The sequence below is a fragment of the Perca fluviatilis genome, chromosome 1 (assembly GCF_010015445.1).
Source record: "Perca fluviatilis chromosome 1, GENO_Pfluv_1.0, whole genome shotgun sequence".
Classification (NCBI taxonomy): Eukaryota; Metazoa; Chordata; class Actinopteri; order Perciformes; family Percidae; genus Perca; species Perca fluviatilis.
The window spans coordinates 10,434,697-10,461,059 of record NC_053112.1 but is presented as its reverse complement, the minus strand read 5'-3'; the positions used below and the strand labels follow the sequence as shown (position 1 = coordinate 10,461,059).

The window sequence follows — 26,363 nt, the reverse complement described above, 5'->3', positions numbered from 1 at the left end:
CATTTAAACGAGTTTTATGACGAGGTCGGTGAGGATGCGAAAAATCTGACATTTCTGTGCAAACTTTGCCCGCCGGCTTTTAAAAAGAAAATCCACACTTCAGTCACATCCACAGCAAACCTGAAACAGCACATTGAACTGATCGGATATGAAGATGAAATCTGACGCATAGTTTCAGTGTTTAAACTGATAAAATAATTGCTGTCTGTGGTTCTATATGGGCTGTGGCAATACTTTTGAAAAAATAATAGCTCGCAGCAACATATGGAAAGAAAGAACTATGAACTAGTTCATGTAGGAAGTGAACTTTCCCAACACTGTTGTACTGGACAAATACTGACTCATCATAAGAGGGCAAAACAAAATGTTTACTAACTATTAATTTATTTTTATTTTTATTTATACTAGACAAAAAACAATATAGTACAAGTACAAAAGTCTACATGCAGTACATTGTGTTAAAAGTACACACAATTGTTAATGTAATAATAAGACAGCAATATAGATGATTGTAATGAGCAGGTGAGGCAGAGGAAATCATTCACAAAATAAGTACAATAATACTGATAATTGATATTTGACTCACAATAAGTCTAGTTGTGATTGAACTGGTTAAAAAAGAGAGAAGAAGAATTACATGCTAAAGATAAACAGTATTGTTTATACAGAAATCCACTTGGAAGGAAAACAGAAATGGTCTGTTATCAGTAAAATAGTAAAATATAACTCTATACTTATATCTAGTTGCAACAGCTGGAAACTACACATGAAACACATGTTCTCTACAATAGCAAAGCAGCAAAATAAGAAGTTGTAACTTTACAGTCATTTAGAATCTACTTCTCAGGGGAAATGTGTCCCCTGGTAAAAATCTTCCAGCCCTTCCAGGTCACAGTTTAAACTTTGAGGTCTGCACTGCCTCTCTGTGATCCCATCATGCACACTGGTTTAAAATGAATAGGAAGTTGGTGTATTTACATTTAAAAGACTTTCATAAAAACATACCAATGATTACAAAAAGATTTGAAGCCACTGACAACGGTGATGCAATATAGTCAGTGGAGTTTGAAGAGTCGTTGTTAAAGACTGAAACCTTCTACCCAAGTCTTCTCTTTATGATTGACCTCTGCTGTCATTTGTTTTTGGTGCTAATTTGCATGTCAGAAAATGTTTAAAGGCCTAATGATTAAGACGCCAATCAGTTAATCACAACGTCAAAGGTATTATTCCAGCCAGCAACCTTTGTTGCATGTTATAACTTTCTCCTCACATTTTCTGACTTTTTCTCTACAGTCACCATCAAATATATCCATCAAAAAAGGAAATTTAAAAAGAAATAAAAAACATTGCCATTGTTGGCTTGACCGTGCTTTCCAACAAAAACAACTTCCAGTGTTTGCAGGTGGGAAGCCAGTTGGGGATCACATCCCTTGTTGCATTAACAACTACTTCAGGTATGTTTTAGCGTCTGCACGGGGACGTTTGGGAGGAAGACCAGTTAGGGACTAATTCAAACCGCACAGAAAAGGTCACTGAATATTGTGAATCATACTGAATCATACTGAATCATAGTGTGTATATATACAATTTAACAAAATAAATCATGAAATACTTAACTCAACTTGACTCATACAGAGTAAAATAGCTGAACACTGGTTTATGTTTAAGTAATACATTTAAGTTTCTATAAGATTTATAATTGTCTCTTTGTACATTTGGGCCATCATGAAAATAAAATATATAAAAATCAATGGTTACCTGATTAATTTAAATATTTTTTTTGGGGAAAAAAGATATCAGAAATATCAGACTATAAATGCAATGCCTGTTGTGTTCATCTGGTGTAGTTGACTGTGCTGTACAAAGCAGCTGGATCCTCTCCAGTGTCCCGACCTCTGGTTCTGAGAAGAAGAAAAAAAGGTGATTCTGAAGATATGAAATAATATAATCCTCATCATACTGTAATAGGAACGTAAAAGCAATGTATTACATTCAAAGTAGTGTGATTTGTAGCGAGGATAATGTTCCTGTGTGAGGAGCTGCTCACCTCGGGGCAGTACTGCCACTGTTGAAGCTGACGGCAGCGTACTCAACGGCTTCCTGTTGCTCCCTGTGTCTGAGGGGCTGAGCAGCTCTGATGTTGGAGTACAGAGGATCTGCCTGGCTGTTGGAGACGTGGATGGTGGCGTACTGAAGGTCAACCTGCTCCTCTGGCTCACTCGGATCAGGTACACACTGCAGGGACACAATTACTTTTTTAATTATCACATTTTACAGGAGTAGGTTTTTCATTTGAATAGTGCATTCAGCAGAGGATTGCAACCAGGACAGATGGAATTAATATCCCTGCTTTACCAACATGTTGCTATTACTTAGGAATACACAAGGAAGGGACAAATAGTAAGAACACTACCAGGAATATAGTCACATCCAAGACAAGAGGAGAATCAAAGAGAGTGTGATCAGAGATGGCAAAAGTACTCACTTCCTGTACTTAAGTAGAAGTACAGATACTTGTGTTAAAAAATACTCTGGTAAAAGTAGAAGTACTGATTTAACTTCTTTACTTAAGTAAAAGTAACAAAGTACAGGCTTTGAAATGTACTTAAAGTATAAAAGTAAAAGTAGCCTTGCGAATGACAACCACTTTTTATGCAAAGCTACCTGGACCACACACGTTACAAGATATGAGATGTGAGTAGCAAGATATGAATTCAATGATCCAGTTTCTCTTTTTTAATCGTCCCCTTAACATTTAAAGGAATCGACATGCATGTGTGTGTGCTCAAATATAGAAAGAAAATAAAGGATACAATATGAATTACTAAACATAGATTAATTAAGAAGTTCCCCATACTTTTAGAGTTACACAGCACAATGGCCAGGAGTCATACTTGATGCCTTCTAGCCTATCTCAAACATCTCTCTCAGATAAGGCCAGGGATGATTGGGAATGTCTTGCTGCTTGTCTGCCTAATCTCTGGGATCTCTGTTTTCTTCATTTTCAATCATGTCGCCGTCCATACTACTAGTGCTAACGTTACCACCATCATGTTGCAATTATTTGCCGCAAATGAATGCAGAATGCGGCCGAATCTGTCGAGTCGTCTTGTAGTGGTGCGTTACATGCAACGTAGCCTACAGTATATTCCCATCCAATTAGATTGAATTCGGTATTGATCACGTGAAAAATAATAACGGTAACTCCAGTGAAATTATTTGAAACTTGCTAGTGAGGACTAGATTAGGACCGTATTTAAAGCTGATGCTGGTTTCAAACTTCGCCCCCCCCCATCCCCCCAGATGTGTCTGTAAAACACGGACAACTTCTCTCTTTTTATGCTTGAGAATGACGTTGCGTGTAGCAACGTGAAACCTAGCTAACAGGTGAAGAACACAAACAACTAAATCACTAGCTAACCTACTTTAACTGCAGGAACTATAGACCAATACAACAACAGGCTTAAATGAACTGACAACATAAGTTATACGACTTACAGTTCTCAAGGACGCACACACACCATCTCAACTGATTATCCTCCGGACAGCAGTCTCTCTTTCTTTTTTCTCACTTTTTTTCTGTGTGCGCGCACGCGCCCGCTCGCGGTGTGAGGCGCGTGTCCGCGCTATTCTCCGACATTACAACCTCTTTGTACAAAACTAAAGTAACGAGCCAATTTTTAAAATGTAAGGAGTAGAAAGTACCGATATTCGTGTTAAAATTTAAGGAGTAAAAGTAAAAAGTCGCCACAAAAAAAAAAAATAGTAAAGTAAAGTAGAAATATCCGAAAAATCTACTTAAGTACAGTAACGAAGTATTTGTACTTCGTTACTTCCCATCTCTGAGTGTGATAGAAATGAACTTCTTTGAAAAGAGATAAAAAGAGCAGCATAAGATCCTTGTCAGTCAGATTTGGTTTCTAGAAGTCCTTAAAGACAGTAAGTGACTCAGCAGTTTTAATGGAATGGGTTTTCTTTGATACTAGAATAATATACGTAACTATTCTCACCTGTTCCCTGTTGTCTGGTCCAGACGAGTCCCTGGAAGCCCTCCTCTTTCTGGTCAGGAGAATTAAAAAAACAAATGATGGAATGTTTTAGTTCTGACAAACTGACTTTTAGTGATTTAAAGCTAAAGTGCGTCGGCTCATCCACATGACGCAAGACTTCGGTTATCGCGCGCCACCCCCACCTCTCCTCCACACAGTTGCTAGTAGCGTTTATCCCTCAAACCGAGGAGGACACAGAGGATTTAAAAAAACATGGACATTTTAGAAGAGGTAATTATCTTGTAACGTGGTCGGTCCGTGTGATTGTAGTCCTTCTGCTAAACGTGCAGGTCTTTTCTTAGCAGTACAATCACTGACTGAAACATTTTGTGGGCTCTTCTTCAGGTTTTCAGCCGTGCCTTCACCTGTTGCAGCACTCCTCTTCCTCTCCAAAGCTGAACACTGATGTTTCCTGTCTAAGCGGTGACGTAAAACACATCACTCGAGCTGCTGCGAGGGAATGTAGCCGGACTACACCATTTTGTAAACGTAGCCATGCTGAGAAATACAGAGAGAGTTGTGTGGAGCTGGTAGGCTTAATTAGCTTTGTGTCAACTCATTTGGCAATGGCTTGAATGTAACAGACGTTCATTAATATGAAATAATTGCGGCCTATAGCTTTAATTAACAATGATTCAGTGAAACAGAACTGCTCACCTGATCCACAGGAAGACAGAGAGGGATAGGACAGCCAGGAGAACAACACTGATTGGTCCAGCAGCTCTTAACGGCCTTGTTCCTGAGATATGGTGATCAAAAGAAAACAGACAGTTAATCAGGGTGTTATAACATAAGCTCATTGGTTCCATTGAGGGATATGACAAAATGATGCATGTGCCCATATTACATCAATTTAGTTTACAAAATGTAATTATGGTTTTATGAGCTGATGAAGTTGTGAGTGGAAGAAAAATGTAATGATGCATGAAAACGTGACCACTCTTTCAAACTGAAGATGGAATCTGGACAGTTGTCTTTATTGGCTCTTGGTATCAGAGTTTCTAGGGAGGCAGAGCAGTCTGACTCCCAAATAACTGGAACACACTTGTATCTCCCGCCTCTTTTTCAGAGGATGTGACTTTAAGGTTAAGATGCTTCCCAAAGTTCTTTTTCCCCTATTAACAATATCACTAAGGATAACAGTGTCCTGCCCTAACTAAAGACATACAAGCATGTATGTTTGTAGTTGCAGCTGAATGTAAAAACTGACCTGCTACAACAATCAGATGTAAGGTGGAGTTCTGACGTCCTATTCTGTTCTGGGCTACACAGTAATAATTCCCACTGTGTTCAGCTCTGAAGTCAGTGATGGTGAAGATCTGTCCTGATGCTTTTGGTGAGTCTTCATTCTCCTTGTACCAGGTGTAGTTAGCTGCTGGGTTAGCATCACTGCTACATGTCAGATTCACTGAACTGCCCTCCACTATCTCAGCAGAGGGACTCACTGACACAGAGGGAAGCTTTGGACCATCTGGAGGAGAAAACATAGAACACATTTAACATTTCAGTTAAAGTGTAACTATAGGCTATTTTTAGGGGTGCTGAAGCACCCGTAAAAAATCATCTCAGCACCCCTGAAAATAAAGTCCTTATCATTGTGATTCTGTGAAATCGTTTAGGCTAGTGCTCAAACCTTATTACTTTTGCAAACCTGATTTTAGCAATGGAATAGGATAAATGAGGACAGGTTCAGCTCAGTTGTAGCCTAAAGTCAACAGCCTATCTGTGATTCCCTGAACAAGGGCGCCTCAGTCAGCCTACTGTTCAGTCGGCGCAGATAATTTGGGGAATTCGGTCGTCAGAGTATGGCTACTTTCAACCACTGAAAAGGTATGGCTTTGAAAACGCTCTGATTGGTTTATTGCACGTTACGGCCAAACCACACCTAGCTACTTCAGACCAACCCATTTTAGATTTGCGTCGGGCGCAAGACTCATTTATCCCGCCGGTAAAATAGCAACAGCGCCCGAGATCCGCCCACAAAGCTACTTGCGTTTCACATTTGATACTTTGATACGTTTGAAACTTCGACATTTAGGTCTCATTAAGCAATATGAAAAACATTTTTTACGAATCTGTTCCATTTACACTCTGTTTGCATTTCATTGAGCCACCTCCTGAAACATGGGGACAGTGGAGACTTCCAATTGAGTAATATTATTTTTTTAGCTGCAACCATGCCTAGTCTAATAATTAGTGATGGTCAAATGAAGCTTCGCGAACCAGTGTCTTTACTTTCTGAGCTCACTAGATGGCGCTCTCTGTTCAAAGAAAAAGGTTAAATGAATGGCAATTCAATGGGTTTTCAAACCCTTTGTTGAACAGAGAGCACCATATTGTGAGCTCAGAAAGTAAAGACACTGGTTCGCGAAGAAAAATGGGAACTGCTGTGTCCGTTTAGAAGAGAGAAGTGTATGCACGTTGTGCACACGCTACATTATATGCTAAAATAGCATCTGAATAACGCACCACTGACTTTAGACCAGATTTTTCCTGGTCTGTGGTGGAATTGTTTTCTGAAACTGCAAAATAGCACCAGGGAACGTTTGCGCCGGAACACACCTCCTCTTTACGCTGAACCACCCCCGGGAGCGCAAATACATTCCCTAATTTACCGACGTGCGTCTGTGGAGGGAAAAGTCTGCTGTGCCTCGGGTACAAAATAGGAATGATACATGCGTAGGTGTACAAAGTCAATTGCGCTGATTGCAAGATAGGGCCCTGAGACTCTACTTTACATTTGTGTGTGTATGTGTGCTTTTCTTGATTTTTTTCATTTTCTTTTTTTCCATCTGTTTTATCTTTTTTTATTGCTGTCTTGTCTAGTTTATTGTGTGACTGGTATGAGAAAGATTTTAAATGAAGTATCTGGAGGAGAAAACATTTCATTTAAAGATGAGTATGTTTTCATAGTGGAACATATTTAAATCCACACTAGTTCATAGAAACACAGAGTGGGTTGTGGAACTTACATAAAACTCAGAAACCACAACTTAAACCACTATTACCATGGATACTGGCACTTGCTGATATAGGGTAGTAAACAAGGAAATGATTGTGGTTTAGTGTCTTTGGACACTGTCATGTCTACTGAGGACCTCTGCTGGGTAAATGTTCCTCCATGATGTCAACCATCATCATTTCCACAATAAAACTTGATCAGACAGATCTTCTAACACTAATCACTCGTTATTATTCAGGACTTTCAGGAAACATTGGACTTCACATGCAGTTATGGTACAGTACAAAAGGTTAAAGGCTCCACTAGATGGTGTTATGTCAGAGGAAGACTGTAAGTAAACTCACACACTGAAGGAGAGGGGAAGTCCTCATGTCCTCTTACAGCACAGGAATAGCGGTCTGCAGGATCCAAGTAGGCTGAATAAGAATCAGCTGTTTGTCCCTGAATGTTCTGTCCATTCTTGTACCAGATGTAGGAAGGATGACCAGGTAGAGGACAACTGCTCTGACATTTCAGCTTTGTCTGGTTAGAAGACTTGCTCACCTGCACCTGGAGACCTGAATATGTGAATAAGGAAAAGTCTTCATTTAAGACTGAACACACATGTATAAAAACACACGGACGCAGGTAACTTTCATAAGATGTTGAACACACATTAGAAAAAGGATTTTGAAAAGAGCAAGAGACCGGCTTTTGAAGCGTGAAGGCTACAGTAGCTGTAATATGTACTTTGAACTGCGTGGTGCCAGAGAGTTGATTGCGATATATGATCTCAATGCTAGATGGCAGAAATTCCAACACATTGGACCTTTAAATAATGAGAATGTGTCAGAAATGATTTTTCCTCCTGTGACATTTTCTTACATCATCACTTCCACAAAGAAACTTGATCGGACAGATCTTCTAACGCTAATAATTTGTAAATATTCAGGACTTATGAACATCTGACTTCATTCTTTTCACTCATGTTTTTGGATGGACCAGAAGAAAAACATTTTAGTTAAAACCTGGACCAGTTAAGTGTTTTAATTTTTAAATTAAAAGGTCAAGATTACTAAATAACACATTTTAACAATGAAAAATGTCATATAAAGACAAAAGTCTAAGGACAAATTTCCAGTGTGAGCTCTTATTTTACAGCTTTAATTTACAGTGATGTCAGGAAATAAGAGATCATTGATTAGTGATTTGGTTTTCATTCACTTCTGCACAATTATCTCACCAAATATCACAGAGTTACATGCAGTTAAGGTACAGAACAAAAGGTTAAAGGCTCCACTAGATGGTGTTATGTCAGAGGAAGACTGTAAGTAAACTCACACACTGAAGGAGAGGGGAAGTCCTCATGTCCTCTTACAGCACAGGAAAATATGTCTGCAGGATAAAAGGAGGCTGAATAAGAATCAGATGTTTGTCCCTGAATGTTCTGTCCATTCTTGTACCAGATGTAGGAAGGATGACCAGGTAGAGGACAACTGCTCTGACACTTCAGATATGTCCTGTTAGGAGACTCGCTCACCTGCACCTGGAGACCTGAATAATAACAATAAGGATACTACTACTACTACTACTACTACTACTACTACTACTACTACTGCTACTACTACTAATAATAATAATAATAATAATAATGAACAGAAGTCTTCATTTTAGACTGAACCCACCAACACATACACTTTCATAAGATATTGAACACTTGAAAGTAATTTATTAAATATTTTAGATAAAAATGTTACCTGTAACAGACAGAGTGACTCCAGGTGAACCAATATATTTCCCTGTTAAATGGTTTGTTGTGAACCTGAACTTGTACACAGCTGAGTCTCTCTCTCTCACGTCTGAGATTCTCAGAGTGCAGTCCTTGTTTTCACAGTGATACTGCACACGACCTGAATATTCTGAGTCTGTTGTCAGATCCACGGTTTCACCATTACCTAATTCAGTAAACCAGAATCTTTTCTCAACTTTGGTAACAGGGCCATTTACTGTGGATGGGTATGTGTAGCTGCAGCGTATGTTCACTGTTGATCCCTTGAAGGCACAGATCTGAGTAGGGGTGTAAGTCACTCCCCAGTCATCCTGACTCTGTACCACTGTAACACAGAGCACATCAGGAAGCACAATGAATTAATAACTTCACTTAACAATCAGTACTACAAACATGATCTAGGGAAAGATAACCTGGACAAGCTTCAAAATCCTCAATTATCAGACCAATTATCTGCAGCTATTAAAAAAGTCATAAAAAGTTCATCATCATGCATCTGTCTAACTTATCTGTATTTCATCATACTCAGGACACAGGAAAAAGTGTTATATTATTGTATTTAAATATATGTGTTAATTGATTTGAAAAAATAAGCCTGAGAAGTTCTTCTTACATGTTAACAAAAAAATACATTTACCAGACTCTTCTAGGATAGAGCAGAATTATACATAACATACATGTTTAAATTTATAGTCTACCTCCTGTTAACAATAATACTTATGTTACTTTTTTGAAGTTACATCAGAATTAAACCAAAGTGAACAGGCAAAGACAAGTCTAAACACAACGGAAGAGTTAAATAGGTTGAAAGTTGAAGAGCTGATATTTATTAATATACATAAGTCACGGGGCGGAAGTCTATTTTTATTTGTGCATGCTTTTATTGGATTTGCTGTGTTTTTATTTGCTGTGTTTTTATATTTTATAGCGCATGCTTTTATTCTGAAATGTGTGGTGTTTTTAATGTTGACTTCTGCCAGTGAACATTTTAGCAGGCCTAATCAGGCTAATGACTTTCACCTGGGGGTGAGAGGGGGTTGATTGGCCCTTGTATAAAAAGGGCAGGACCTTAGAGGAGCCAGAGAGAGGGGCACATGGGAAAAGGAGAGGCCATGGTGAACATGAGGGAGGCCTGAGAGCACGCCAGTGACGCTGCTTAGATATGACAGGGCATTCGGAACAGGTGGTGAAGCAGACAGGAGATCAGACGAAGACACACAGAAAGACAACCTTAGAGCGCCCTGAAGCTACAGCGAAGAAACACAAACACTGACCGCTAGTGGTAGAAAGTGGGAGAGTGTGAAAGCTCTCCCTCCCGCGTAATTCCCTTTTTAGACCAGTGTTAGGTGGTGGTAAACGTTACGAAGTGGTAGCAGTTGCTAAGGACGTGTTACTGGCCGGAGTTTTCTGTTACAGGTTATCCCCGAGGAAAGCCGCACAAGGAAAGGAAACTGGTTGCCAGCAGAACCCTGTAGACATTTTAAAGTCAAGACTCCCATTCTGTTTGGACTGTTTTAGTTTGATTTTAAGTTGTTTTTAGTTTTTAAAACCTTTTTTTTTTTTTTAAGTAATTTTTATTGTTTTATCCTTTTGTTAAAATAAATGTGTTACTCCTCTATTTCTTTTTACTCATTGTTTTGAATACACCGTGATTTACTGCTGTCCCCCGGTACAAAGGACCTGTTTTAAACTTAGGTGGTGTTGTTGGCCCTTTTTTACCCATATTTATATATTTTATACCAACACCCCCACCCCCCACCTTTATGACCCATATATAATACATTCTAGGGATAATGGTAAGTATATGAATCTGTACATTTCCTGGTTAGTTTCTCTCTGTTCACTCTGATGTCAGGTTGATGCTGAGGTAAGTGTGAAAACTAAAAAGAAAAGCAGAACATGTGAACAACGTGTGATGAATAAAGAGAAGTTGAGACGTATGGGATGACTTCACTGACCAGTATTCCTTTTAAAATAAATTTCACAGTGATTAAAAGTGAGCTGTCGTTTCTACAACCAGGATCGTCTTTAGAACACATTAAACCGTAACATGTTTTCACGGAGTATAAAACCTAAAATATTCTGTTTACAGCATGTAAAAGTGATTAGCACACAGTTACTTCACACAAAAGTCGATGATGGCCAACACAAGAGCTGCTGATATCCAATTCACACAAAAACAATCAAAATTGTAAACAAAACTAATATTTGTAGTGTTTCTGGGAAGTTTCCCTTTCACACTTACCCACTTATTTCCACATAATGACCTTCAGTCCCACATTTTCCCAGAATCCCTCTTTTAAAGAATGAATGTAACTGTAGATATACAGTACCTGACACAGAGAGAAGGAAGACAACAAATCCACTCGCTGCTGCAGTTAAACTCATAGCTGCTCCTCTCATCTCTCTGTGTGAGACAATAAAACATGTCAGCAGATAAAATAATGTACACAGGAGGTATACAGTATCAATAAACTAATCAATAAACTGTTTCTACTTACAATGAAGACGGACGTCGTCTTTAAAGATGCCTCTCCTCTGTTGTCAGTAAGCAGAAGACAGATATCAGGCTGGTAAAGACTACATTTCCTTCCTCTTTGGATCATTAATATGCATGAAGAGCCAAATACCAGTACATACAGTACCCACAGCACCATAAAGTTATGTTGTTTTACAAACTATAAAATTCAAAAAAGAGAGTAAGAAACTAATATTGACCTGTTGTTAGAAAACCTGTTTCACCACCAAGATCCCACCGACACCAGAAAAGTGCATTCATAAAGAGAAGAGAAAAATAGACAGACAGTTCATCTCTATGTGCACTGATTCAGGATGTCACACAGTCTGCAGGTGTAGTGATGGAACAGGAATGTATTTGACCTGTGAACCATGAGGCAGTTACATTGAACAGAATGAAGAACAGAGTATTAATCATAAGAGGGGAATGGAAAATGACATCATTGTTTTTTCTTAGTTTGTCTCTTCTCTGTTCTCTCTGCGGTCAGGTTGCTTCTCTTTGCAGAGAAATGCAGAACACTGAGGTGTGAGAAACTCACATGCATGTTAGTGTTAACTATACATGAACATGTAACAAAACAAGGGGTAAAATCATATAAAAAGTTTTTCAATGACTTTGGCTTGTTTAGGTGTATCTGTTGGATAAACTGTGCAGAGATGTCCTACATTTAAAATGGGATAAAACAGGAAACTAGAAGGGCAACTCTGAGAGTGCAGACCTCCACCAAGCCATGCCCTATTTCACAATGCTAATGTAGTGAGAGTTTTCCCAGTCTCAAACAAATGTTTCTGAGTATTCCGACACCACTTAAATGCAACACAAATGCCGTATGTCACAATGTTAATAAAAGTGAGAAATAATTTGTGTATCCTAACCGTAGTTCGGATCCGCTCCAAAATGTAATGGTTTCTTCCTAGGGCCAATCTACACCCTTTCACCAGGTATCATGAAAATGGGGCCAGTATATTTTCAGTAATTCTGTTGACAGACAGAAAAAGGAAGGAACAAACAGAAGTACAGACAAACTGAGTCAAAAACATAACCTCCTTGGCGTATGTTTGATTTCTATGTGTGAAAATCTAAACTGTACATGGAGTAATATGTGTTGATTTCAGTTCACTGTCTCTGATTTGAACCAACTTTATTGGCTCTCTCAACCAGGACAGGTACAAACCCAGAGGCTGCTCAGGAGTTTAGAAAAGTTATTTATTACGTAGAATTTCAAAAATACGTTTTGCATAACAACTTTAATCCTTAATGTCTATAAAATAACTAACTCTTTTTTTGGAAATTTTTGTCATTAATTTGCAAATCAAGTCCAAAAACAAAATACATTACATACAGCACAATTAATCAGTATTTACTGAAGCATATTCCACGCTCAAAGGCATGAGCTAATTTCTATGCAGTCATTGGAATCAAAACACAACACAGGGCTCAGCCTAATTATATAGACAGCACGTGCTATATAAATATACGATATATAGCATATAGCCTAAAAGGGACAAAACTAACAAACCAAACAGAAATGAGCAAAATAAGCCAAACAAATATACCAGCAGCCAAAATAAAAAAATAAAATATTATACAAAATTTATGTTGTCATGTAGGGTTGGGCATCGAGAACCGATTCCTAATCGGAATCGTTTCAAAAATTACGATTCCATCGGAATCGTTTCTTTATTGGAATCGTTTGGAGGATTTGGTTTCAAATCTGATCATAGGTTCCAAATTTAATATGCGCAAGTTTTGGTTTCCGTAGCAGCCAGGCGCTTGTTGTGTTGCAGCCATGCAGCACAGTAAGCGGAGCTCTAGTGTGGCTTTATTTTGCATTGTAAAAGCTGTAAAACTGCAACCCACCTATGAATCAAAATAAAACTTTCCTCTTCTTTGTGAAACAAGCATCTAACCCGTTTCAACTCCACCACTCAAAGAATCAGAATCGAGAATCGATAAGAACCGGAATCGAAAGGAAGAATCGGAATTGGAATCAGAATTGTTAAAATCCAAACGATGCCCATCCCTATTGTCATGTATGTCATTTTTTTTCTTTTTTTTCCACCCCCCTCCCCCCCACGACAAAACATTTTCAGATGAACTTTATAAGGTACAAAATCAATTTATTTTCATTGCTAAATGAAGTGCATCCTTCGTAGCCTTAAGCATAACATGGCCTAAAACTAACAGTAGAAAATAATATTAATCATTATTTTAATAAAACATATTAATAAAATATTAATGATATAATATACATCAGTAAGTCAGACAGCAGCTGAGCATCAGCTGATCTGAACAATAAATCATGTTTGACACCTCGACATGATTCAGTTCAAGCTGCCAGCACCACATTCTTCTAAACGTTGTGCTACATGCTGCTGCTGACTCCTACCTGCTGCTGCTACTCAAAACTGACAATAAAATCTTCTGGAGTTGAAGGTAAATGTATCCACTTCCCCCCCACCCTCCACAGCCTCGCTCTCCTCAGGGATATTTCAATGTCGTACTACTTTGTTTCCATCAGGTGAGTCCCGCCTCTGGTTCAGCTGCATCTGTAGAAAATCACATGAAACTAGTGTAAAGTTATGGATGGAACTGTGACTGTAAATCTGGAGTGGGCCTGTTTTATTTGATGCAGGAGGCTCTAACCTGACTGGACTTCACACCAGGTCTTCCTGCTCCTCTGGGTCTTCTGTCTGTGCTGCAGTGTCTGAGATGTTCTCATACGCAGGACAAGAGTCTAACTGATGGGGAGAGACAACAAAATGAGGACCTCGTTCATGAAAACTGCATATATTAAGAGTTAATAAAAACAAAATTTCACATTTCAATATCAATTATTTGCAAATATTGTGTCATAGACAAATACATTACTGATTTCTACTCAGCAAGTTGTATTTTAAACATAAATTGTCTTACACCTTCTTTAGTTTTCAGAGAATGCATGAGCCAAGTTATTATAACTGTGATAGATGGGAAAGTTATGTCAATATTCTCTCTCTCTCTCTCTCTCTCTTTCTCTCTCTCTCTTCTCTCTCTCTCTCTCTCTCTCTCTCTAGGTCCATGTGGTCCAGTGGTGGAGCTCAGAGTTTTCTTCTTCCTGGATTGAGTCCAACAACAACAAATACAGAATGTATGACATTTATCATACTTAATCTAAAGTAACTGAAAGATAGTTGAAGAAAATAAAAGAGTGCTGACTGAACTGATGGATTTTTCTGGTTTTACCTCGCCCACAGACTCAGGAGCAGCAGAGGAATCAGCATCAGGACCACCACAGTCAGCCTGATTATATTCATTATCATTGTTAAATTCCCTGGAAATATAGACAGATATGTGATACACCTCATTAGTAGGATCAGATTGATGAATCACTTTGCCAGGTGAGACTGTCTGTTAATCAGTCAGTCAGTGTCATCCACCTCTGACATGATGGAGGTTCCTCCCTGAACAAAGCTACAGAAAAACACACAGGGAATGTTATTTTCTTGTTTACCAGTTATGTGCTGCTACATATTAACATGTGAATCAGGTCTGGTGCAGTAAACAGGTGTTTGTAGTTAAAAGTCAAGAAACTTACCTGCTACAACAATTAGATGTAAGGTGGAGTTCTGACGTCCTCTTCTGTTCTGGGCTTCACAGTAATAATTCCCACTGTGTCAGTGATGGTGAAGATCTGTCCTGATGCTTTTGGTGAGTCTTCATTCTCTTTGTACCAGGTGTAGTTAGCTGCTGGGTTAGCATCACTGCTACAGGTCGGAGTCACTGAACTGCCCTCCACTATCTCAGCAGAGGGACTCACTGACACAGAGGGAAGTTTTGGAGAATCTTGAAAAGATCAAATTAATGAGGTACCAAAAATTAGGTTGGATTTCTTTGGTGCTACATCTTGGTTTGTGACTGGCAGCCGGCTGATCTCTTTGTTGGGACCACTTAAAGTGATGGTTCGGAGTAGTTTCACCCTAGGGTCCTTTGCACCATGACCTCGAGCCAAACACCCCCCCAGAAGCTTTTTTCACCTGGGTCGAACATTGGGAGCGTTAGCGTAGAGTAGCGTTATCAGCTGAATAGCTTAGCGCAGAGGCTAATGGATCCGAAGTGTCTCTTAACATTACCCAACTAATAATGCCCGAAAGGATACCAAACGTCTACACTAGTACAAATAGGTTATGCACTCATAAAACGATGGATTGTAAAGTTTGTAAGTACACCAGAAGTTTATGAACACTTGCCTGCTCTCTTCTGCTCTCTGCTCTCTGCTGCTGCTGTTACTACCGGGCAGTAAGAGTGCTTAGGGACATCTATAAATTACTACACCGAAAGAGATGCAACAAAAATATTTATTAATTTAATGATTAAATAAGGTAATGTCCTCATACCTCATTATTACTTTGTCTCCTGCTTATTTATACTACAGCACTTACTTTAAAAATAAGTTAAACTAAAAATATTTTTGTTGCTCATCTTTTTCGGTGTAGTAATTTGTAGACGTCCCTAAGCACTCGTCCTCACAGCAGCAACAACAACAGCAGAGAGCAGAAGCCAGCAGGCAAGTGTTATTTATATAAACTTCTGGTGTACTACAAACTTTCCAATCCATCGTTTTATGAGTGCATAACCATATATACTAGTGTAGACCTTTTGTTTCATTTTGGGCATTATTAATGTGTAAGATTTTAACACTCGGATCCATTATCTATCCTTCAGGCTTATGTACTTTACTCACATGCGCAATGTTATTAGTGGCAAGTGAATATTTTGCATGTGCAATCTGGATAGAACTAGTCCGAACCATCACTTTAAGTGATAAACATTAAATTCTAACCAGAGAGTAGAAGAATGTTCCATATTTTTGAGGGGAAACTTATTTATTAAATTAAATTATACCACACAATATGTTTGATATATCTATCTATAATTGCAGGAACATCCGTCTGTCTGTCCGTCTGTCTGTCTGTCTGTCCGTCTGGGTGTTAATCGCATATCTCTCGAACCGTTAGTCTGATGGATTTCAAACTTGACAGGTGTCTTGCTATGGTCACAAGTAAGTGCAGTGCCAATGTTGACATTGTTTGGATAAGAAATGCAAAAGATATTGTTAAATATATAGGTAAAAGAAGCACACATTGGCTTTTGCCACTCTAGCCGCTGGCCACTCCCCCTCTCACACTGAGTGAGCAGTGAGAAGGAGCAGAGAGAGAGAGAGCAGTAGCACTACTTTGGACTGTCTTTGACTTTGAATAAACAAACGACAATTCCCGAATTTAAGGACGTTTCAGAATCCCACACATGCAAAGCACAACCAGACAACAAGTGCAGACAGAGCGTGATGTCACTTATAGGCAAGCTATCTATCTTATAAAGCAAGACGTATCTGGTATACGTATAGTGTGTCGTGTTTGGGGAAGGTAAGCTGCACATCAGCACCTCTGTCTCTTGTTCTGCTATTGTATTAAATTGCTGTGAGTTGGCAGAAAATAATTTAGCCTAATCTCGGAGATTATTCCTTCAGAGTGCTGTGCAATGCGAGCAAATCTCAGAGCTAAACCGGGCAGATAGCCTACATCAGATTATATCAGACTCACCCTGGGTCGGGTTAATTAAGTCGCCAAAATACCCCACGCAAATCAAATCTCCTACTTTACCGTTAACCGTCACGCCACTAAACCTGTATGGAAATGAACACCTCTGCTGAAATGTTAAATTTGTTAACAATCCAACACAAGACAACACCGTCTCTCTCTCTCTGTACACACACACACACACACACACACACACACACACACACACAAAAAAACACACACACACACACACACACACACACACACACACACACACACACTCCGGTGTTGGTGGTTGATGAATGCAGATATGTGCTGTTTAGCTCTCACAATGGGCCGGGTGGGTGGCGTGCTGCCATGAGTCCATGACGCTAATGTCTGATTAGATTTTAATTGTGATATTTTGTGATTACATTCTGATTCTGCAATGTTCTCTGTCAGGTAAATATAGAAGCACAATGTCTTCCTCCATAGGCACCGATTTATGTTTTCCTTCATGGGTACTCATGGGCACATGCCCTTTAAAAAAAAAAAAGTTGTCAAAAAATGTTTGCATTTCACAACCTTAGGAAACGGACAGCAGCCGATACACACACTATTAACTCGATAATAAAGCCGTAAAGTTTCAACTCAGGACAGCGCCACTTCTCAAAAATACAGATAGGACTGGAGACGAGAAGTTTAACTGACCACCAACTACCGCTGACCTGACGGGGCACCACGACGGGCCACTCACGGTGCTCTGTATCCAGCGCACAGTCACCTATTCTGGGGTAACTAGACCACCAACTACCGCTGACCTGACGGAGCACCACGACCGGCAGCTCGCGGTGCTCTACATCCAGCACACAGTAACCAATTCTGGGGTATCAACCGCGATCAGGTTCGTGGGAAATTAAGAACTTTCTGCACTGGTGGTGGATGTCGTTGATGCACTTGCATCATTAGGTTTGTTTTTTTAATAACAAATATGTCCATTTAATTCTCACTCTGATTACCTAACGCACATGCACGCACTGTGGGGGGGGGGGTGTTTTAATCCAAGAGATGCTGTGATTGGTGGATAGGATATGGAGCAGGGGACTGACAGCGACATAACCAATCACATTATGACAGACGCTCCACTTAGCACCAATTGCAATGTTTAATTTTAAATGAATGTAGCCTACTGCCACACGTGGGTGCTCAGTGGGTGCTCGGTATTTTCCGTGGGTGCTCGAACTCCGAGAACCCACGGTATCTGCGCCTATGTCTTCCTCTGATGCAGACGTAGCCTACACTAAGTCAATAGATAGTAGGCTATACAGTGGAGTTGCATATTAAGTGGTTCAGGGTCCATCTGTAAGTCGTTTTGGGGTACACTTTGGTTTTGATAAATTCTACAAGCAGCAACACCACAGGCCAAGCAATCAGCCCGTTTTCAAGGGGCACAGCACTAGTGTTGTAAATAAATACTGGAATGATGGCCCTGATTAACTACTGATAAGCAGATTTGGTGTAAGAGGGTTGGACTGAGAACAGGACAGAAGCCTGAGGTGGTTTTCTGGATCACTGATGGTTTGAATCCCCTGAACATCCGTGCAGATCTGGGAGACATTTGTAAATCAAACTGTCTTTTCATCATCTACTGCAGCAGCTCAGTGAACTACAGCAGCAGACTGGGACACAGGCAGAACTGAAGAAAGAACATGATCAACTAAACACTGGAGTAGCTAATAAAGATTTAACAAGTTGTCATCAGTTGCATGATGGTTATTAAATGAGCTTTGTTTTACTCACATTTTACATTTATATTGATGTATTTCCTTATTTCGTTCTCAGCTGTACAGTAATACCGTCCAGAGTCAGAGGACCGGATGAAGCTGAAGACGAACTGTGGTCCTTTACTGAGATATTTAAAGACTAGCTTCTCCTTGTACCAGGTGTATTTAGCTGCTGGGTTAGCATCACTGCTACAGGTCAGAGTCACTGAACTGCCCTCCTCTATCTCAGCAGAGGGACTCACTGACACAGAGGGAAGCTTTGGACCATCTGGAGGAGAAAACATAGAGACATAGAAACATTTAACATTTAATTCCAAGATGAATTTGTTTTCACAGTGGAAGATATTTAAATCAACACTAGTTCATAGAAACACAAAGTGGGTGGTGAAACATTTTCTGACATTATCACTTCCACAAAGAAACTTGAATGGACAGATTCATTATTTTCAGTCATGTTTTGTGAATCAACCAGAATAAAAAAATGTAAGTTAAAACCTTTACCCATGATGTGTTTTGCATCTGACATGAAGGATCAAGATTAGTGAATAACACATTTCAACGAAGAAAAGTGTCAAATAAAGACAGAAGTACATATCTTAAACAGACGCAGGACATGTTGACAAATGTTGTGTGGCTACATTTCCAGTGTGAGCTCTTATTTTACAGCTTTACTTTACAGTGAGGTCAGGAAATAAGAGATCATTGATTAGTGATTTGGTTTTCATACAAATCTGCAAAATAAGTCACCAAATATCACAGAGTTACATGAAGTTAAGGTACAGTACAAAAGGTTAAAGGCTCCACTAGATGGTGTTATGTCAGAGGAAGACTGTAAGTAAACTCACACACTGAAGGAGAGGGGAAGTCCTCATGTCCTCTTACAGCACAGGAAAAGCTGTCTGCAGGATCAAAGGAGGCTGAATAAGAATTAGATGTTTGTCCCTGAATGTTCTGTCCATTCTTGTACCAGATGTAGGAAGGATGACCAGGTAGAGGACAACTGCTCTGACACTTCAGCTCTGCCTGGTTAAAAGACTCGTCGACCTCTAATCTGCTCACCTGCACCTGGAGACCTGAATATGTGAATAAGGAACAGAAGTCTTAATTTTAGACTGAACTGTAAACACACACACACACACACACACACACACACACACACACACACACACACACACACACACACACACACACACACAAACAAAAACCACACAGATACAAGTAACTTTCATGTGAATTATAAAATATTTGGATAAAAAGTTACCTGTGACAGACAAAGTGACTCCAGGATAACCAACATAGTTCCCACCTTGGTTTGTTATGAACCTGAAATAGTACACAGCTGAGTCTCTCTCTCTCAGGTCTGAGATTGTCAGAGTGCAGTCCTTGTTTTCAGAGTGATACTGCACACGACCTGAATACTCTGAGACTGTTGTCAGATCCACAAACTGTTGACTTAACCAGACGCTCTGCTCAACTGTAGTAGCAACGCCACCTACAGCTGATGGGTATGTGTAGCTGCAGGGTATGTTCACTGTTGATCCTTTAACAGCACAGATCTGAGTAGAGGTGTAAGTCACTCCCAAGCCATTCTGACCCTTTATCACTGTAACACAGAGCACATCGGGAAGCAGCATGAATTAATAACTTCAGAATATATATTAATATACCTTAAAAAAAAAAAAAAAAAAAAAAAAAAAAAAAAAAAAAAAAAAAAAAAAAAAAAAAAAAAATATTTTTTTTTTTAAAATTTTAAAAAAAAAAACCCCTTTAACCCTAAGCCTTTATTACGAACTTCAATAAATTAATTCATTCATTTATTCAATTGCACCAATCACCAAATACCACTGAGTTACATGTAGATCAGGCTCCACTAGATGGTGTTATGTCAGAGGAAGACTGTAAGTAAACTCACACACTGAAGGAGAGCGGGACTTCTCATGTCCTCTTACAGCACAGGAAAAGCTGTCTGTAGGATCCAAGGAGGCTGAATAAGAATCAGATGTTTGTCCCTGAATGTTCTGTCCATTCTTGTACCAGATGTAGGAAGGATGACCAGGTAGAGGACAACTGCTCTGACACTTCAGATCTGCCAAGTTAGAGGAATCATGGACCTCTAATCTGTTCACCTGCACCTGGAGACCTGAATAATAATAATAATAATAATAATAATAATAATAATAATAATAATAATAATAAACATTAATCTTCATTTTAGACTGAAATGTCAACACACACCCAAATGCATGTAACTTTCATGTTGTCATCAAGATGTTTAACAATTAATAATTTATTAAATATTCAGATAAAAAAGTTACCTGTAACAGACAGAGTGACTCCAGGTGAACCAGTATATTTCCCTGTTAAATGGTTTGTTATGAACCTGAACTTGTACACAGCTGAGTCTCTCTCTCTCAGGTCTGAGATTCTCAGAGTGCAGTCCTTGTTTTTACTGTTATACTGCACACGACCTGAATACTCTGACATTGTTGTCAGATCTACAGGTTCATCATTATTCTTTTTAGTAAACCATAATATTCTCTCAACTGTATTATCAACGCCACCTACAGCTGATGGGTATGTGTAGCTGCAGGGTATGTTCACTGTTGATCCTTTAACAGCACAGATCTGAGTAGAGGTGTAAGTCACTCTCGAGACAGCCTGACCCTGTATCACTGTAACACAGAGAACATCAGGAAGCAGCATGAATTAATAACTTCAGTTAACAATCAGTTAATGAAACAAAGTGGATAGTAATACAGATGTGATCTAGGGAAAGGTAACCTGGACAAGATTCAAAATCCTCAATTATCAGAACAATTATCTGTAGATATTAAAAAAGTGATAAAAGGTTCCTCATCATGCATCTGTCTAATTTAACTGTATTTAAGAATTTTATCAGGTTTTATCATATTTTATTATAGTTGGGACATAGGGATATGTGTTACTTCTGGATGCTTTGGTTTTGGTTATTTAATAAAAAAAAAACATTTGCGAAAATAAGCCGGAGAAGTGCTTCTTACATGTCAACAAAAAAATACAAATACATTTAACACACTCTTCTAGGATAGAGCAGAAGTCTAAACAAAGGAAAAGTTAAATATGTTAAAAGTTGAAGAGATGATGTATATTAATATACATTAAACATTTTCAGGGATAATAGGAAGTATATGAGTCTGTACATTTCTTGGTTAGTTTCCTCTCTGTTCACTCTGCAGTCAGGTTAATGCTGAGGTAAGTGTGAAAACTAAAAAGAAATGCAGAACACTGAAGTGATAGACTACAGAAGGAACTAGCAGGGTTGGGCTCAGATGTGTGATCAATAAAGAGAAGTTGAGACGGTATGTGATGACTTTACTGATCAGTATTCCTATCAAAATTGTAAACAAAACTAATATTTGTAGCATTTCTGGAAGTTTGCCTTTCACACAACTCTGATCCACTTATTTCCACATAATGACCTTCAGTCCCACATTTTCCCAGAATCCCTCTTTTAAAGAATGAATGTAACTGTAGATATACAGTACCTGACACAGAGAGAAGGAAGACAACAAATCCACTCGCTGCTGCAGTTAAACTCATAGCTGCTCCTCTCATCTCTCTGTGTGAGACAATAAAACATGTCAGCAGGTAAAATAATGTACACAGGAGGTATACAGTATCAATAAACTAATCAATAAACTGTTTCTACTTACAATGAAGACGGACGTCGTCTTTAAAGATGCCTCTCCTCTGTTGTCAGTAAGCAGAAGACAGATATCAGGCTGGTAAAGAATACATTTCCTTCCTCTTTTGATCATTAATATGCATGAAGAGCCAAATGCCAGTACATACAGTACCCACAACACCATAAAGTTATGTTGTTTTACAAACTATAAACTTCAAAAAAGAGAGTAAGAAACTAATATTGACCTGTTGTTAGAAAACCTGTTTCACCACTAACATCCCACCGACACCAGAAAAGAGCATTCATAAAGAGAAGAGAAAAACAGACAGACAGTTCATCTCTATGTGCACTGATTCAGGATGTCACACAGTCTGCAGGTGTAGTGATGGAACAGGAATGTATTTGATCTGTGAACCATGAGGCAGTTACATTGAACAGAATGAAGAACAGAGTATTAATCATAAGAGGGGAATGTAAAATTACGTCATTGTTTTTTCTGAGTTTGTCTCTTCTCTGTTCTCTCTGCGGTCAGGTTGCTTCTCTTTGCAGAGAAATGCAGAACACTGAGGTGTGATAAACTCACATGCATGTTAGTGTTAAAGCGCCCATATTATGCTCATTTTCAGGTTCATAACTGTATTTTAAGGTTTTACCAGAATAGGTTTACATGGTTTAATTTTCAAAAAACACCATATTGTTGTTGTACTGCACAGCTCTCTCTCACTGCTGTAGATCCTCTTTTCACCTGCTTTCTGTTTTAGCTACAGAGTGAGACCTCTTTTCATCTTCTTCTTCTGTACTATCTTTGATTGCATTCGCACATGCTCAGTAGCTCAGATATAGATCATGTCAGCTAGCTAACTCTAGAGACAGTAAAAGAAAGCTGTTTCTCCAACTTTGGTCAGTTACAAGGCAGGATTAGCAGGGAGACTTCTAAATGAGGGCACACATGTAAGTAGTTCTTTTGCAGATTATGGTGAACTTGTGTGTGTTGTAGCAGTGCTTTGCTATTGAGAACGACGTAGCATGCTAGCGTTAGCCGGCTAACGCTACGAGCTAACGGTTGTGGTTAGCCAGCTCATTTCGGACTGTGACGTCACAGTCCGAGGCCGATTTTGAACAGCTCACTAGGAGACTGAAGGCAGGACACATTCAGAAACCGTATCTCACTCAAAACAGCATGGATGGATTTTTTTCAAAGTTTGTATGTGTGTGGAAGCACCAGAGACACAAAAGAACACCCCAAATCCCAGAAAAAGTGTTTTTTTCATAATATGGGCACTTTAACTAAACATGGACATGTAACAAAACAAGGGGTAAAAGTATAAAGTAAAACATATTTTTAATGACTTTGGCTTGTTTAGGTGGATCAGTTGGATAAACTGTGTGCAGAGATGTCCTACATTTAAAATGGGATAAAACAGGAAACTAGAAGGGCAACTCTGAGAGTGCAGACCTCCACCAAGCCATGCCCTATTTCACAATGCTAATGTAGTGAGAGTTTTCCCAGTCTGAAACAAATGTTTCTGATTATTCCGAAACCATATAAATGTAACACAAATGCCGTATCTCACAATGTTAATAAAAGTGAGAAATAATTTGTGTATCCTAACCGTAGTTCGGATCCGGCTCCAAAATGTAATGGTTTCTTCCTAGGGCCAATCTACACCCTTTCACCAGGTTTCATGAAAATGGGGCCAGTACATTTTCAGTAATTCTGTTGACAGACAGAAAAAGGAAGGAACAAACAGACGTTACAGACAAACTGAGTCAAAAACATAACCTCCTTGGCGTATGTTTGATTTCTATGTGTGAAAATCTAAACTGTACATGGAGTAATATGTGAGGATTTGAGTTCACTGTCTCTGATTTGAACCAACTTTATTGGCTCTGTCAACCAGGACGGTACAAAACCAGAGGCTGCTCAGGAGTTTAGAAAAGTTATTTATTACGTAGAATTTCAAAAATACGTTTTGCATAACAACTTTAATCCTTAATGTCTATAAAATAACTAACTCTTGTTTTGGAAATTTTTGTCATTAATTTGCAAATCAAGTCCAAAAACAAAATACATTACATACAGCACAGTTAATCAGTAGTTACTGACGCATATTCCACGCTCAAAGGCATGAGCTCCTTTTTATGCAGTCATTGTAATCAAAACACAACACAGGGCTCAGCCTAATTATATAGACAGCGCGCGCGCTATATAAATATACTATATATAGCATATAGCCTAAAAGGGACAAAACTAACAAACCAAACAGAAATGAGCAAAATAAGCCAAACAACTATACCAGCAGCCAAAATAAAAAATAAGATATTATACAAAATTTATGTTGTCATTTTTTTTCTTTTTTTTCCACCCCCCTCCCCCCCACGACAAAACATTTTCAGATGAACTTTATAAGGTACAAAATCAAATTATTTTCATTGCTAAATGAAGTGTATCCTTCGTAGCCTTAAGCATAACATGGCCTAAAACTAACAGTAGAAAATAATATTAATCATTATTTTAATAAAATATATTAATAAATTATTAATGATATAATATACATCATCAGATTGATGAATCACTTTGCCAGGTGAGACTGTCTGTTAATCAGTCAGTCAGTGTCATCCACCTCTGACATGATGGAGGTTCCTCCCTGAACAAAGCTACAGAAAAACACACAGGGAATGTTATTTTCTTGTTTACCAGTTATGGGCTGCTACATATTAACATGTGAATCAGGTCTGGTGCAGTAAACAGGTTTTTGTAGTTAAAAGTCAAGAAACTTACCTGCTACAACAATCAGATGTAAGGTGGAGTTCTGACGTCCTCTTCTGTTCTGGGCTTCACAGTAATAATTCCCACTGTGTTCAGCTCTGAAGTCAGTGATGGTGAAGATCTGTCCTGATGCTTTTGGTGAGTCTTCATTCTCCTTGTACCAGGTGTAGTTAGCTGCTGGGTTAGCATCACTGCTACATGTCAGAGTCACTGAACTGCCCTCCACTATCTCAGCAGAGGGACTCACTGACACAGAGGTATTCTTTGGACCATCTGGAGGAGAAAACATAAACACATTTAACATTGAAGTTAAAGATGAGTTTTTTTTCACATTGGAACATAATTTAAATCAAGAAGTTGCTTCCTCTTTCAATGATTGGCCGCATCAATGCTATTAAAATGTTGCACTTCCAAAGTTCTTGTACCTTTTTCAAAACCTTCCTGTCTATTACCAATATCCTTTTTTAAACAACTCAGTGGACTCAGTTATCTTCTGTCAGGGCACGGTGACTGGTCTAATGTCTCCCCACTCTGGCTAAAAATTGAGTCCCTGCTAGTTTCAAAAACGTCTATCCCAGTGCTGCTCCTTTCTGGAGCACAGCTTTCCTACACATGAGTAGAGTTGTCAAAAGGATTCACATTCATTACTCAAGTAGAAGTATAGATACTAGGGTTTGAAAAGACTTCTGTAGAAGTTGAAGTATCAACTCAAGCTTTTTACTCAAGTAAAAGTGTAATGGTACTGGTTTCAAAACTACTTAAAGTATAAAAGTAAAAGTAATGTAAGCGGAGAGAAATCTCATTATGGACAAAAGCTTAGGCTGCGCACCAAAAGGGCCTATAGTGCACTAACCCACCTCCACAAAAAAACATTTTTCTAAAGGCAATAATGACTATAATGTTATATTAAAATGATAATATTGAAAAGTTTGGGATGCACCTGTTTCAGCCGCATTTATGCCCATTGAAAATGAACACATTTTAGTACAACGCAAATACATTAAAGAACCATATATGTGTACTACTGAGCATTAACATGTGTTTCATGGAGAGGAAGATATGATGACTACTGCAGTGCCCGTTGAAAATGTGCCCGTTTGGAATGGGCGACTACTCGGCCTGTGGTATTGCTGCTTGTAGAATTCATCAAAACCAAATTGTAGCCTACCCCAAAATGACTTACAGAAGGACCCCAAACCACTTCAAATGCAACTCCCCTGTATACCCTACTACTAACTTACTGATTTACCTGACACAGAACGTTGCAGAGTCAGAATGGCATCACAAAATCACAATGAAAATATGGAGTAA

At 38.8% G+C, this 26,363-nt stretch overlaps 1 protein-coding gene and 1 long non-coding RNA gene across 2 annotated transcripts in view; both read right to left on the bottom strand.

Annotated features, from left to right (window-relative positions):
• Positions 1-1,771: 1,771 nt before the first annotated feature.
• The window catches only part of LOC120559244, a 138,716-nt gene continuing 114,124 nt past the window's right edge, over positions 1,772-26,363 (bottom strand). The window contains exons 10-18 of the mRNA XM_039800838.1: positions 20,934-21,196; positions 20,531-20,758; positions 19,880-20,221; positions 7,356-7,568; positions 5,260-5,520; positions 4,707-4,788; positions 4,011-4,059; positions 2,048-2,235; positions 1,772-1,901 (exon numbers count right to left, since the gene is read on the bottom strand). Of these exons, the coding sequence (XP_039656772.1) occupies positions 1,835-1,901; positions 2,048-2,235; positions 4,011-4,059; positions 4,707-4,788; positions 5,260-5,520; positions 7,356-7,568; positions 19,880-20,221; positions 20,531-20,758; positions 20,934-21,196 (1,693 nt within the window). The 3' untranslated portion in view covers positions 1,772-1,834. The remainder of the gene's footprint in view (positions 1,902-2,047; positions 2,236-4,010; positions 4,060-4,706; positions 4,789-5,259; positions 5,521-7,355; positions 7,569-19,879; positions 20,222-20,530; positions 20,759-20,933; positions 21,197-26,363) is intronic.
• On the bottom strand, positions 11,133-14,133 carry LOC120559544. The gene is made up of 6 exons (XR_005639311.1): positions 13,944-14,133; positions 13,687-13,846; positions 12,173-12,275; positions 11,498-11,512; positions 11,281-11,317; positions 11,133-11,186 (listed from the first exon to the last, which is right to left on the bottom strand). It is a non-coding gene; the product is annotated as an uncharacterized LOC120559544 (long non-coding RNA).